This window comes from Poecilia latipinna, unplaced genomic scaffold (assembly GCF_001443285.1).
Source record: "Poecilia latipinna isolate Pla-1442-1.1 unplaced genomic scaffold, P_latipinna-1.0 Scaffold212, whole genome shotgun sequence".
NCBI classification, from domain to species: Eukaryota; Metazoa; Chordata; class Actinopteri; order Cyprinodontiformes; family Poeciliidae; genus Poecilia; species Poecilia latipinna.
Window position 1 is genome coordinate 25,943 of NW_015112828.1, and position 12,893 is coordinate 38,835.

The 12,893-nt window shown below is 39.6% G+C and overlaps 1 protein-coding gene across 2 annotated transcripts in view; it reads left to right on the forward strand.

Annotated features, from left to right (window-relative positions):
* LOC106946913 (coiled-coil domain-containing protein 148) overlaps positions 1-12,893 on the forward strand; it is a 39,508-nt gene that overhangs the window by 22,749 nt on the left and 3,866 nt on the right. For both annotated transcript variants that reach the window (XM_015031605.1, XM_015031606.1), the window contains exons 11-14: positions 9,599-9,739; positions 10,451-10,569; positions 12,273-12,390; positions 12,573-12,707. In XM_015031605.1, coding sequence (XP_014887091.1) covers positions 9,599-9,739; positions 10,451-10,569; positions 12,273-12,390; positions 12,573-12,707 — 513 coding nt within the window. The remainder of the gene's footprint in view (positions 1-9,598; positions 9,740-10,450; positions 10,570-12,272; positions 12,391-12,572; positions 12,708-12,893) is intronic.

Here is a 12,893-nt window from a genome sequence, read left to right on the forward strand (position 1 = left end):
TTTTTTTTTTTTTTTTTTTTTTTTTTACTTCTGAATGGTCCTTTTCTCTGGTGACTGTTTGGATAGGACACTCTGACATGAGCTGGGTTGAGCCAGCATGACTGAGGCTCATTTAGTCAAATATCATCAGATTAGTTGTTTGTGTTCTGCAGGTTTGGATGCACAAAGTTTAAAATTTGACATCTGCAGGGTTTACGCTTCCTCTTCACACTTATTCCATGGCTGTATGTTGGAGGGGTTTAACACCATATTTAGTTTTCTTCTCATAAAACAACATTTTAATCGGCATCTTTAACAGAAATGTTGCAACAATCACAAACCTTAATATGTAATTCACTACGCCCATGATGCTGCCACCGTATGTCACCGTATGATGCTGTTTCTGTCACCAATATTTTGTAACAACCATTTCAGGTCTTTATAGAAAAGCTGTATTCACATTGAGGCTAAATCATACGAAGATAAACTTTACTTACTGATTAACTGACTGCTTTGTGTTGTGCTATCAGATAAAATTACACTGAAGTTTGTGTTAAGTGACAAATTTGAGCAAGACACTGCATGTCATTGTAATTAGTTGTTTTTAAACTCTACAAAGCCCATCTAGATAGCATGTCAGTTTTCAGATTTCCAGCTTCTTCTCTTTTGCATTTCGGTTCACAAAAATACTAAATGACCACAGAAAGAAAAAGAATAAAACTTTTAACCATTCTGACAGAAAAGTGATTGCTTTTCAAATGAACGATGCGATCTTAACCTTCAGCATGAAAACGTTTTCAAAACCGAAGGATTAAAGTTTTTCATAAACCAGCGTCATTATTGTTAGAAGTGTATATATTTCATATAAAGCAATCTGAAATACTTGGAAGGTTTGCATTTGTTCATTTTCTTTTTAATTGTGAAAAAGAACCAAGATATAGTATGTGTGAACAGAACTAGTAATAATCACGTCATGCGTGTTAATAAGTGCGTGTTTGTATCCCTGGAAGTAATTTAATGTATCTGGAAAGAAACTCATCTTTAGACAGATGCATGGTACGAAATAAACATAATATCATGAATTTAGCAACATCAATATAAACGGGTACTGTTAAATTCAATTGTAACCCATAGTAATTATCAATATATTTTAATAATCTTAAGTTAAAAACATATATTATAGACAGATTGACTGGAAAATAGGCCACAAATCACACAGTCTGTGTACAGCTTAACATTGAGAGCAAACAGGGAGCTGAACTGGACAGAAAAGAATCTACAAATCTAAAGGGAGGAAGCCCAACACTGAGATTGTCATAAGGTGGGGTTGAAGTGGTGAGGAGATGACGCAGAGAACCCAGGTTATGGTGAAGATGAATTTAATGATGAATGTAGTTCACATAGTCCAAATCAGGCAGCACGGCAGGAACAACTAGCACGCAGCTAAGCACCGGTAGCAACTGACAACGAAGACTAAATCAACTGGAACTGACGTCGACACAGGACTTAACCAGTACAACTGGGAAGACGGACAGACAGACGCAGACTGCAAACGTTTGACAATTGACAAGGACCCGACGAGGAACACAGACAACAGGTGGGTATAAATACACACGGGGTAATTAAGGGAATGAGACACACCTGGGGAGCAATCAACGGGGAGGACAGGAGAGAGACTCACAGGGAAACAGGAACACATTGAAAAACTCAAAAACACACAGAAAACCACGGATCATGACAGAGATAAGAAAACAAACCAAACTGCACACAGAGGCAGGAACCCAAACACACTTCTATTACCTGAAGTTACCACAGTCGGTCACAATAAAGAACCTAAAACCTTTTAGTTATTTTAAGAAAAGAAAAAAAAAAACATTTGCTGCTTCTTGCTGGATTCCAAAGCAGAGGTGATGGTGCAGCAAGTGATTTGAAACATTAAGTTAGAAGATTATTTTACTGATCAGTAGAAAACTTAAGTATTGGTTTATTCCTTGAAGCTTAAATTATTTCTTTTCTTATGAATATTGAAGATTTAGAGTTTGCAATAAAGTAGATTGGATTTCTACCTTTTATAGAATTAGTGATACAGAAGAACTGGGCTTTTGTATACTGTTTGGACATAGTGTCCTTATCAAGGACATTTTTCCTCTTTATTTTCAGCTCTGACTTGAACATCATAAACATCTGACTGTAACTGAGGAGCAACACAACAATGCTTCCTCTTGGTAACTTCAAACTGTGTCCCTGACAACAATAAGAGACTAGAAATTCCAGTAATTTCAGTAAAAGAAAACATTTCTCATAGAGTTGATGCGGGTCACTCGTGTAAAAAAAAAAAAAAATGCCCTGCTTTTTATTAACTTTTGTCGACAGTGATCTCTGAGTCAGGAAAATGATTTTGTTATGCACAGAAGTCATCTTACACCGAGGCTCAGATTGATGCACGTTTGCATCCAGTCATTATTTTTGCTTGCTGTTATCATCACAGCGCAGTGACACAGCAGAGAGACAAGATGGATTCGCCTTTCTACTGCAACTGCATCTTTAACGCCTTGGTTTCCACCACCCCTCCGGCGGGTGTATTCCCATTGTTGAAAAAGGACTCAAGTGCAGGTCTGAGCAGGCAGCTGGGAGGAGATAAACAAACAAATTAAACCGTTAATAAAGAGAGAAACGAGCTTGTAGCTCAAAGTTCAGAGCAGAGAAGAAGGCCAAACAAGGTGGGGTATAAGGAACACGAACAGCAAACATAGGTCAGGATTTAGCAGTGAACAAAGACAATTAAGATGTAGTACTAAAGAACTTAATGACAAAACAGTTCTGACAATAAGAGACCTGAAAAAAGCATTCCTGGTAAAGATGTGTGAAGAGACGCTATGATCCAGAGAGCAAGTGTAGAACTGATGAAGAAGCTCTTTTTCCCACAGTCACTGGCTTCTTCTTCTGGGTCTTGAGGAATTTTGTAGATATCCTGTACTTACAGGGCATTTGCGATGGCGTCACAAAAAGTACCCACCAGGGCATCTTGGAAGACAAACAGCAAACGCAACCATACGAATACATCCAGAAAAATCCAAACAAGCAAGTATGTAAAACACCTAATAAGGCAATATAGGAAGTTTCAAAGTGAAAATTGAAATTTATTTGATGAACTCAACCCATACCATATGTCACAGACCAATTGTAGTCAGAATCATGAGTCAACATGTCATACAATTTGAAATGTTATGGAGATCTACGTGTTGTCAGGGAATCACACAAAGACCAGTTGGAAAAGAAAGATTTTAGTGGCCTAAAACATTTCAAAGGGGCATCTCAGCTCTTAGCTGCTATTATACCCAGTGAGGTAAAACTTATCCCTTTTTTATTTAACTATTGGAAAATGCTATGGGCCATAAACTTTTCATTTCAAAAACCTACAACTGATCTGTAAGCTGCACGGCAACAAGCATAAATCCAAGAACAACACAGAAGATTTAACATTTAATGTCTAGACCATGGCCTTGGCAGAGACAATACTTTCAAGCAGTTTAATTTTCTTAGGTGGCTTTTTAATAATGTAAGCAGACATAGAGATGGTGCAATATTAAGTCACATAAAGCCTGCCATAGATTTCATAACAACCATGCCGTCATTGTCTGGATTAACGCTTCTGTTGACTTTTCACAATGTGAGAATGTAAACGATGGAGTGTTCAGTTTTTGTCTCCTTTCACTGCGGTTCAGACGAGCTTAGAGACATCATTTTGCATCGAAAAGCGGTTTGTGGCTGCGGGGGCAGCGGGAGTGTCTGGCTGCCCCTCTGACTGGCAGACGGTCGGTCAGCTGATGTAGTAAGGCTGTTTGCCGTACTGAGTGTGCGTCAGTACTGTGGTCAAAGTTCAACAAATGTCATCACTGAGGTCTCCTCCTGCCAAGGTGGGAGCAGCGCTGTCCGAACCATTGTTGGCTGGTCTATGCAGTATTAATAAGTGGGTTTCAGAAAGTTGCTGCTTTTGTTCTGAAAGCTTTTTATTATTTAGTTGTTGTTTTTTTTCCCCCAGCAAACACATTCGGTTGGTTTAGCATCAAACCAAGGAGAATGAGGAAAACCATCAGTGATGACCTGTATTGAGTACGGTGGAGGATCGGTGGTGCTGTGGGCCTGTTTTTCCAAAGGTTGTGGGAGTCAATTTTGCTCTGGAGGACATTATGAATTATGTGAAAGATCATGATATTTAACCTAAAATCCATGTTGAAATTGCTCAATAAACTGGAAATGGGTCTTCACTAGTTCTTTAAGCAGAATAATGATCCAACACGTACGGCCAAATCGACACATTATCTGCTCACCAGACACAGAACCGGCTTTCTTTAATCATCTGTTCCCAGACCATAAAAACCTGAGGGGTGATTTTCTTCATAAAAATATATTTCAGTGATCTAAGGAGAAGAGAATGTGAGATAGGACCACAGAGTCTGGGTGATCTGGAGAAACTGTGTGCTTTTTCTCTCTTGACTCCAATACTTTACGTGAAAATTGCTCTTTTTAAGCAAATCTTCTAAAATCCACATTTTGTTCATACCTGGTGGTTAATATCTCTTTGTTTTATTCAGAAATGCTCAGAATTCCCCCTAGCTTACTCAGGCATTGACAGACTGGTTCTGAACTTATTTTAGAGAGCAAAGCTGCCTCATCTTTACAAAGGACAGGTAAAAAATGTCCCGGGAGAAAATTAGGGGCAATTAATTTCTTTACTCCTTGTCACACAAAATCAAAAATGATTCTCTTGAGAATAATAATAATAATAAAAAAAAATGACCTCCTGGATTCGTAAATGACATTATAAACCTTATCTGCGATGAGCGATAGTATAACCTTTGTCCGCACCTATAAATCATACATTGGCAGAGGTAAGGTGAAATGGATAAATACTATCATGAGTTAAAATTCCACGCCTGAGATGCAACGCAGCTCATTTCATTTCTTTTTTTTTTTTTTTATCACCAAATGCCAGACTCGTCTTTTCATCTCATCAGGCGTTTGTTCTGGGCTATTCTGGCTGCTGTAATTAGCTGGTATTGTTCTTGGTGTTACTCCTCATTCCAGCCTTTTATTATGTCCTTGCTTTCATTTTACCTCCCGCTCATATTTCGCCCGCAGGCGTCTTTGATTGTGTGATTGTGTTTTTCCACACGAGTGGATTAAGCCTGGAGGGATGACAGATTGCTGCAACAGGCTCAGGTGGGAGAAGAGATGAGTGGGCCAGCAGGACAAAAAACTCAACTGTCGGATGGGGCGGGGGGGGGGGACATTTTTCATCAAACAAGAGTTTTTATAACAACATCTCATTTGCCTTCAGAGTACTTTGCAAAACAAACGACGCTGTCACGGATTAAATTATGGCCGGATTATCTATTATTGTGCCCTTCCCCAGTTAATCGGGGTATTCTCTCGGCAAAAGTGTTAGCAGATCCCCTGTCAGTGACTATTAAGTACATTGTTGGAAAAGTCTCAGTCGCGGAGACAGCGCGTGGGCCACAGTGCTTCAGCTGACAACTCTCTGAGGAGTTAATTGCTCATATGTGTATAATTTTCTCTGTTATGGACATTAGAAAAAAATTCTGATAGGGCCAGCTGTGAAACTCTTATTGCATATTGCAGCAAAGAGCTTTCGTCTTTTTCTCATTTTGGAGACTGACATTATTTCAAGTACTCTAAAGAATTGCATAGCCTCGTGTTTCATTATACTGATCAGGAAAGTAGTCTTACATGTGAACTGTGTTCGGTTGTGTCCCGTTTGTCTACAGAACTTCCTTAATTCTTCACTTTCTTATGATTCAGAATTTTACTTAGAAGGTTTAAAAAAAGACACATTTAGACCAGGCAATATTTTTCTATTGTTCAGTTTCTTGTTCTTATATGAGTTACAGTTTGGTCTTCTGCTGGCTGCTGCAGCCCGTCTACTTCAAGGTCCAACGCACTGTGTGTTCAGAGACTGCAGTCTGCACGAGTTCGTAGAACTGAGTGGCCGTCTGAGCTTGTGTTGTCCTTCTGTCATCTCAAACTAGATCTCTCACTCTCCTGATGCTTTAAAACGTCACTAAATAAAGTTTATTTACGTACTCAAAAGAGTTATGTAAATAAGCTGCATTTACTTACTCGCGAGAGATTTTAGGTTTTTTTTTATAAAGCATGCATTTTAAGTGCTGTGCAACTGGAGAGAAAGGCAGTCAAGTTGTTTTTGTCCACATAGCTTGCATATTTAACTTTCTTTTCATCCCATTCTCTGTTAATCTGGGAATGTGTGCGAACCACAAATTGTTAACTATGGTTTTTATTTTGTTGTAGATTCAAATCTTGAAATTGTTTTTTTCCCCCCCCCCCTACACAGTAGAATTTTTCAGTTCAAAAGAAGTCTAGATTATGACACCCAAAACAAAAATCTGCACCGAACAGCTGCAAGTTCAAATGTCTGCTGTGCATATTACACAGTAAGAGGTAGATTAATAAACTGTTTATATGCTCTTTTATTGTTTTTCAATACATTAAAGCAGTTACACATATATTAACAACAATAACACTTGTTTACTACTATAAGCCTGTTTACTATTATAAACAATTATTAAAAATGATTATGGAAATAAATATACTTATAAATAAACAGTCAAAACAAAAAGCATTTCTCTAAAAATGACCAACTATTGGCCCCAAAACAGATGAAAAAAACAATCAAAGTCCAAAGAAAAACTTTGACATGGGTTTCTGAAACATGTCGCAAAATGTCACTTTGGAGACAAAATGTAAACAAATAAGGGATGATTCAAGACTTTTGCACAGCACACTGTATATATTAATGATTTGTCACTAAATGGCCTGCAGAAGAACTGACAGCTTTTGCACCGCCCACTGACAGAAAATATTTAAGCGAACAGTTATGCTAACAAAGGCTTTCAGCATGCTGCAGAGCTCAGATAAAAACACTATCATTCTTTTGTCATTTTGACATCTCTTCAGTCTTTCTTGTGCTGCCATGGAAAAGGATGGAGTCCCATTTCTATTTAAATTCACAGAAAGCGAGATTCCAGTGACAAATTACTGTACATAATGGTATTTCTCCCCTCCGATCCCCCCCACACGTTTGCGTTCCTTAAAATGCCACTTCATCTCTGCCTAAACAATAAGTCAGACTAATGCATTCTGACAGGAAGCATCTACGGGATTTTTCAGATACAAATTATTCTGCAAACTGAACTTACTGAAAAAAAACAACAATAAAAAAACTTCAAATGTCCACTAATACAAATGAAAATATATGTAGATATATTTATTCATCACGTATGTCTCTTAAAAATATATCCATGTTATTTACAGTCTGGATTTGAGAACATACTTCTCATATCTGAGACAGATCAGGGATTACCAGCTGATTAAATGATGGCTGCTTGTTTTCTGGAATACAAAAATCTAACAGAAAACAAATTATCTTCCATTTCATTTTACATTCAAACCAGCAAACCACCAATTGCAGGGCAAACTCCTGCCACTACTGTCACCGTTAAATTTTTCCTGATGTTTCTTCAAATTTTTTGCGATGTAATATATTTCATTCATTGAATTATTATTATTTTTTTCATATTATGTTAAATGTTTTCAAAGTGACCTGCGCATGGGTTACCCCGCCTTCCTCTTAATGACCACTGAGTGCCAACTCCCTCTGTGATTCTGACCAGAGCAAATAGAAAGAAAATGGACTGAATTGTCGTTTTATTGGCTGACCGCCTGGAATGCGTTTTACACAGAAGCAACACATTTCTATGTTATCTGTGAAAGATGAGTCCCCTCTGCCATCAGGGATCTGACATGCATTTAAGAACATTTTAAGAACTTTTCTTTTTTCCCCTACAAGGACACAAACATCAGAGGAGAGACGTCCAAAAGCAGGCGGAGTAGCAAATATGCACAAAATAAGTAAACTTATATAAAGTTAACTTGCTAGCTCATAAAGGTTTGTACTAAAATCAACTCTCAAGTTCTTTAGTCACAATCTAGTTATATATATATTTTTAAAATTACATTATTTGATTTATAGTTACTTATATACAATAGGTTATTTGCCCTCTTGCTTTTAATTACTGACTGTATTTTCCAAGAAATCAAACTTGGAAGACCAGACGATTACTAACTCTTCCAACATTGCTGAGCAACTTAACTCTGTGATTGGTTTAGTACATTTAATGCTTTGCTTCACTGAGCACCAGAAGGCATTGAAATCAATACCATGCCCTTTCACAATCACCAGATTGCAATACAGAAAGCAGGATTACTATTAACCTCACTGTCCGTATAGACATGTTACACTGACTGAAAAAAAAGTGTGAATATTTTTTATTCATTGGCTTTATCTTCTGCGCCTAAAATGTCACATCAAGTCAGATTAAGGACTAAAAGTCCGTGTGAGAAAATATTATGATTTCTAAAAAGGAACAGCGCTTTATCTGCAGGCTCAACATTGTTAAATAGAAGTGGATTAGAGGCCGGATCGTTTGAAGTCCCCCTCCTGAACACACAGCTGCTGCTTTTATCTCAGCCAGCCCGTCAGGAGCGATTGACTTTATGATAACTGCTGGTGCTAATGTGTGTGAGAGCATGTTAATTTTAAGTTCATGCCTTTGGGGATTTCTAAGCTTTCTTCTGATAGAGCTGTGAATCCATCTGCCCTGTCAAATGCAACACTTAATACTCAGCAGGCCTCGGACGGGCTGCTGCACAGCGGAGCTGTCCCTTGCTCCTGTAGCCAGTGACGCCTCTGTTTGTCTTTTTATACCACAAAGAAGAGCACAAACTTAACGCCAGACTGTAGTTTTAATGTGACAATTTGTCACATTTAAATCGCAGATAAAAAAAAAAACAAAAAAACAATTATGGGTTGGATTTGACTGTGAGATATTAACTGTGAGAGTGGAGGGCAAATGATCGAATGGTTTTGGATTTCTTCGTGGTGTGCGTTTGCATTGATCCCCCATTTGCGGACGCCTCTGAGTAAAATTCAGTGCAACCCGTTGTCTTCAAAAGATACCCGATTTGTACATGGAATGCCTGTTTGTAATTTGATCTCTGTATAAATACAGCTGTTCAGTAAACGACTCAGAGGTGTGATAGAGAACATTAGTTCATAAAGACAGAGGTACACAGCTGACTGATCAGAGTTAAGGCTGTGGAGAAAAGCTGGTCGCAACTGATAGAAAGATAAAATGCATCTATTATGTGCTTAAGCATACTTGACTTTGTGTTGGCCTGTCACATTCCAGCTCAATAAAATATTAAACTCAAGGTTTTAATGTGACAAACGTTAAAAAAAAAAAAAAAAAAAAAAAAAGTTTCAACACTATAGAACCCTTTTGGAAGGCAGGTCTAAGTCACTCACTTCAGAGTTACTCTCGTTACGATTTAGTGCTCTGACAAATCCAGAGGTGATCGCACATAAAGTGTTAAAATCGCTTCTGCCATCTCCTTTGGCATCCGTTTGGCACTTTGGCATCTCGTTGTCTGTTCGTAGCTTTTTCAAAGTCACTTCGCATTGATGATAATCTGCTTTTTTTTGTTGTTGTTGCTGTTTCTTCCCGGTGCGCGTCCATAGCTGCAGCAGTGGAGGGCCCAGCAGGAGGAGGTGGCGAAGCTGGAGGCAGCCATAGCAGCAAGACGTCAAGAGGAAGAAGAGGAGAGACTAAAGAGGGAGCAGGAGAAGGAGGCTGCCATGAGATTCCACCAGAAAGAGAAAGTAAAGACTTTGTCTATATTTCTGTCCTGGAAAGGTGTTTGTTACTTGCTGCAGCATTTTTTTTATTTTTTTTTAATCAGTAATGTAGAGCAAATTTATCAAAAGTCTTTAAAAGAAATAAGAGTAGTCAGGAGAGCTTTATTGATATACATTACTTATGATGTTGATATAAGCTTTGTTGGTCTAATTTGATTTGATTTAAAAAGGATGAACCTGGGTCAATGGAAAAAAAAAACCCCAAAAGAAAAGTCAATGCAAAAATGGAAATGATGCACACAAAGGAAAACCCTTGATGTTATGAAATTGAAAGCATGTGCCATTATCATTACACGGGGATTTTGATTATCCGTTTTAGTTATTGAACCCACAGGTGTGATAACACCAGAACGTGTTTGTTTCTGACTGTTTAATTAACTCCCTCCTCAGGGGTCCACTATTGGGGGGGAGGGGAGGACTGGCAACCTGGGACGCTGTCTTGATTAATGAGAACATTCAGGCCTCATTGGATTCCGTATAATTTAGCACAATAGTCAGACAGACCCTGAAATTTCATCTCATTTTCTCGATTTATATTTATCTGATTCCTGCCGCCTCGCTCAATAGGACATGATGATCCTGGGAGTTTTCCGAGAGTCAACTTTGCTTACTGCGTGATTGCTCTCCTTGTTAACTTTCTGTTGTTTGTCGCGCTTCGTTTTTCTGTTCTTCCAGCTGAGACTGTTTTATTTAAAGCAGCAGAGGAGGAGGGAGTTGCTGGAAGAGAGGGATCAGAAGGCACTCGCAGCTCTGAGGAGCGACATGGAAGAACAGGCGAGAAGAGACCGGGAGAGGTGAGTGCTGGATAGAGGGACCTCATTTCTTTGTATGTCAGTGTCATGTGTTGGCCCGCGGTGGGCCTGGCGATGGATCTGGTCTGTCAGTGAATGCTGGGAATAGGCGCCGGCCCCCGCCTTCAACCTTGAAAAGATAAACAGTTATAGATAATGGATGTGATGCCAATAAGCACACTGATTATATCTATCGATTTAATTCTGCCTTATTCTCACGGCTGCCACAAACTGATGTTTTGCTGGTGGTAAAAGTCATCAATAAAGCTGCCAATGCACACATTTCCTTTCTTCGGCAATCAGAATTGGACAAGGCTTGATGACGTGCTCTGCTGTTATTTGCCTTATCTCATGGCTGCAGTAGATCCAGTTTCCTCAAAACAATTTAAAGGGCCCTACTCTGACTTTTGAGAACCCCCCCCCCCCTTTTTTTTTACCATAATTACAGACTAAAAGCCTGTTTTTTGGAACAGCACTCATCTTTCGGTTTTAAGTAGCTTCTGTGCCATGTTCCCATCTAACGAAAGGGTAAAGTAAACAATGATTTACTGATCACGTGAGCATGAAGCACAGTCACAACTAATGAAAATACTGATATCAAGGTGATCTAAACAAGACTCTGGTGTTTCTTTTAGTTCAACATGATCACCATCTGTCTATTTGCTGCAGTAAAAAACAAAACAAAACAAAAAAGTAAAATTCTTTACTTGCAAAGAAAGCCATATCTGAATACCCTTCTTAAAAAGGTAAACTAACGTAGTTACAGCACTTTTTGAGGTTGTTGCGCCACAAACGTGCTCCAATTTTGCAGACACGCTCACAGTATTCACATAATTTGTGCATACCACTTGTAAGAGACGCTGCTATTGCTTTACTTTGCTGGTTATCTTCGATTGGACTTGTAGGATCCTAGATTGAATCAAAGAAAAACTCTTCTGACATGCGAGGGGTTTTAAGCTCTCACAGAGGCCTTTTTGTTTCATTGAAGCTATCCATGCTATTAACAGTCAGCGTGTTTACAGAGCTTTTGTTCTGGTGTGTATTTGCACAAATCCAAACAAAACAAGTTGGGACACAGAACCAGTTTCCTTCTTGAACTGCATGATGGCCAGTCAGACATTTGCATGGTATTTGTAACTTGCAATTGAACATGCAGTTTTCTGGAGTCTGGGAATTGCATCCGGGGAGGAACAACACTTCTGGATTATTGAATTATTTGGATTTTCCACATAATCACACAAGAAAGCCGTGTGCTTCAGGTGTTGCCTTTCAACGGAAAAAGGTTACATTTGATTTGACGTCAGGCAAAAAGAAAATGTTAGATTATTAAAAATGTGTTTTGCTGTCTGGTTTCAGTTATTCTTGACAGGTGTGAAGTTTCACAAAGCGCACTTCGTTTTCTGATGTGGCACCATACGGGGCAAGGCGAGGAATAATGTTAAAGCGGCTTCATGATGGAGTAAGCCGCAGCTTTTAGACTGCGTTTTGTCAGGAAGAACAAGTGGGGGGCGTGGGGGGGGGGAGCTGAAAAATAGATAAAAACAGATAATCTGAGAAGAGCTGCACTCTGGCAGCACCATTAAAACCCCACCTGCAGGTTCGGTGTGAAGTGATAGGTAACGCTGCCTCTGGCCGTGGCCAAGGAGCAGAGGTGTCATCCAGGCCTGATGTCCGACAGCCTCTCCCTCTCTCTCTGCTCCCTTTAGGGTGCTGTTTCGCGCTGATGTGTTGCAGAAACGAATGAGGGAGAGAGAAAAGCAGGAGCTGGAGCAGCAGAGGGAGGAACGAGAGAGGCACGATCGTCTGGAAGCTCTCAGAAAGCAGGTGAACTATTTGCCGGCCTTAACGGTTTGAGCCACTCAGCTTTGTTCTGTCAGTTCAAATTACTCACAAGGGAAGAACTGGACTCATCCATACCCCGGGCAGAAACATCAGTGCCACCTTTTGGTTGCAAGTGAGAACGCAGTCGTGAGTTTTCAATATCAATGTCTTTTTTTTTATCTCAGGTTGAGGTGGTGGCAGAGGCCGACCCAGAGAGGATGATGGCGGATACAAAAGCTTGGAGGAGCCGACGTTTGAGTGAGAAAGAGTTTGAGCTGCAGAGGCCTCTCTACAGTATTAACACGTACACAGACAAACAGGTGAGGAATGATAATATCTACCCTCCGCTCACCTTTACCTGTTGTTTAAAAGATGCCAATGACTGGGCACATTATCATCTGCTTCAATCTGCTTGTTTCCGCTCCCTATGTATCGACTTCAGACAATCGCTTCCCCCCCCCCCCCCCCCCCCCCCCCTTCACCACTACCACCAACACACCAGACCG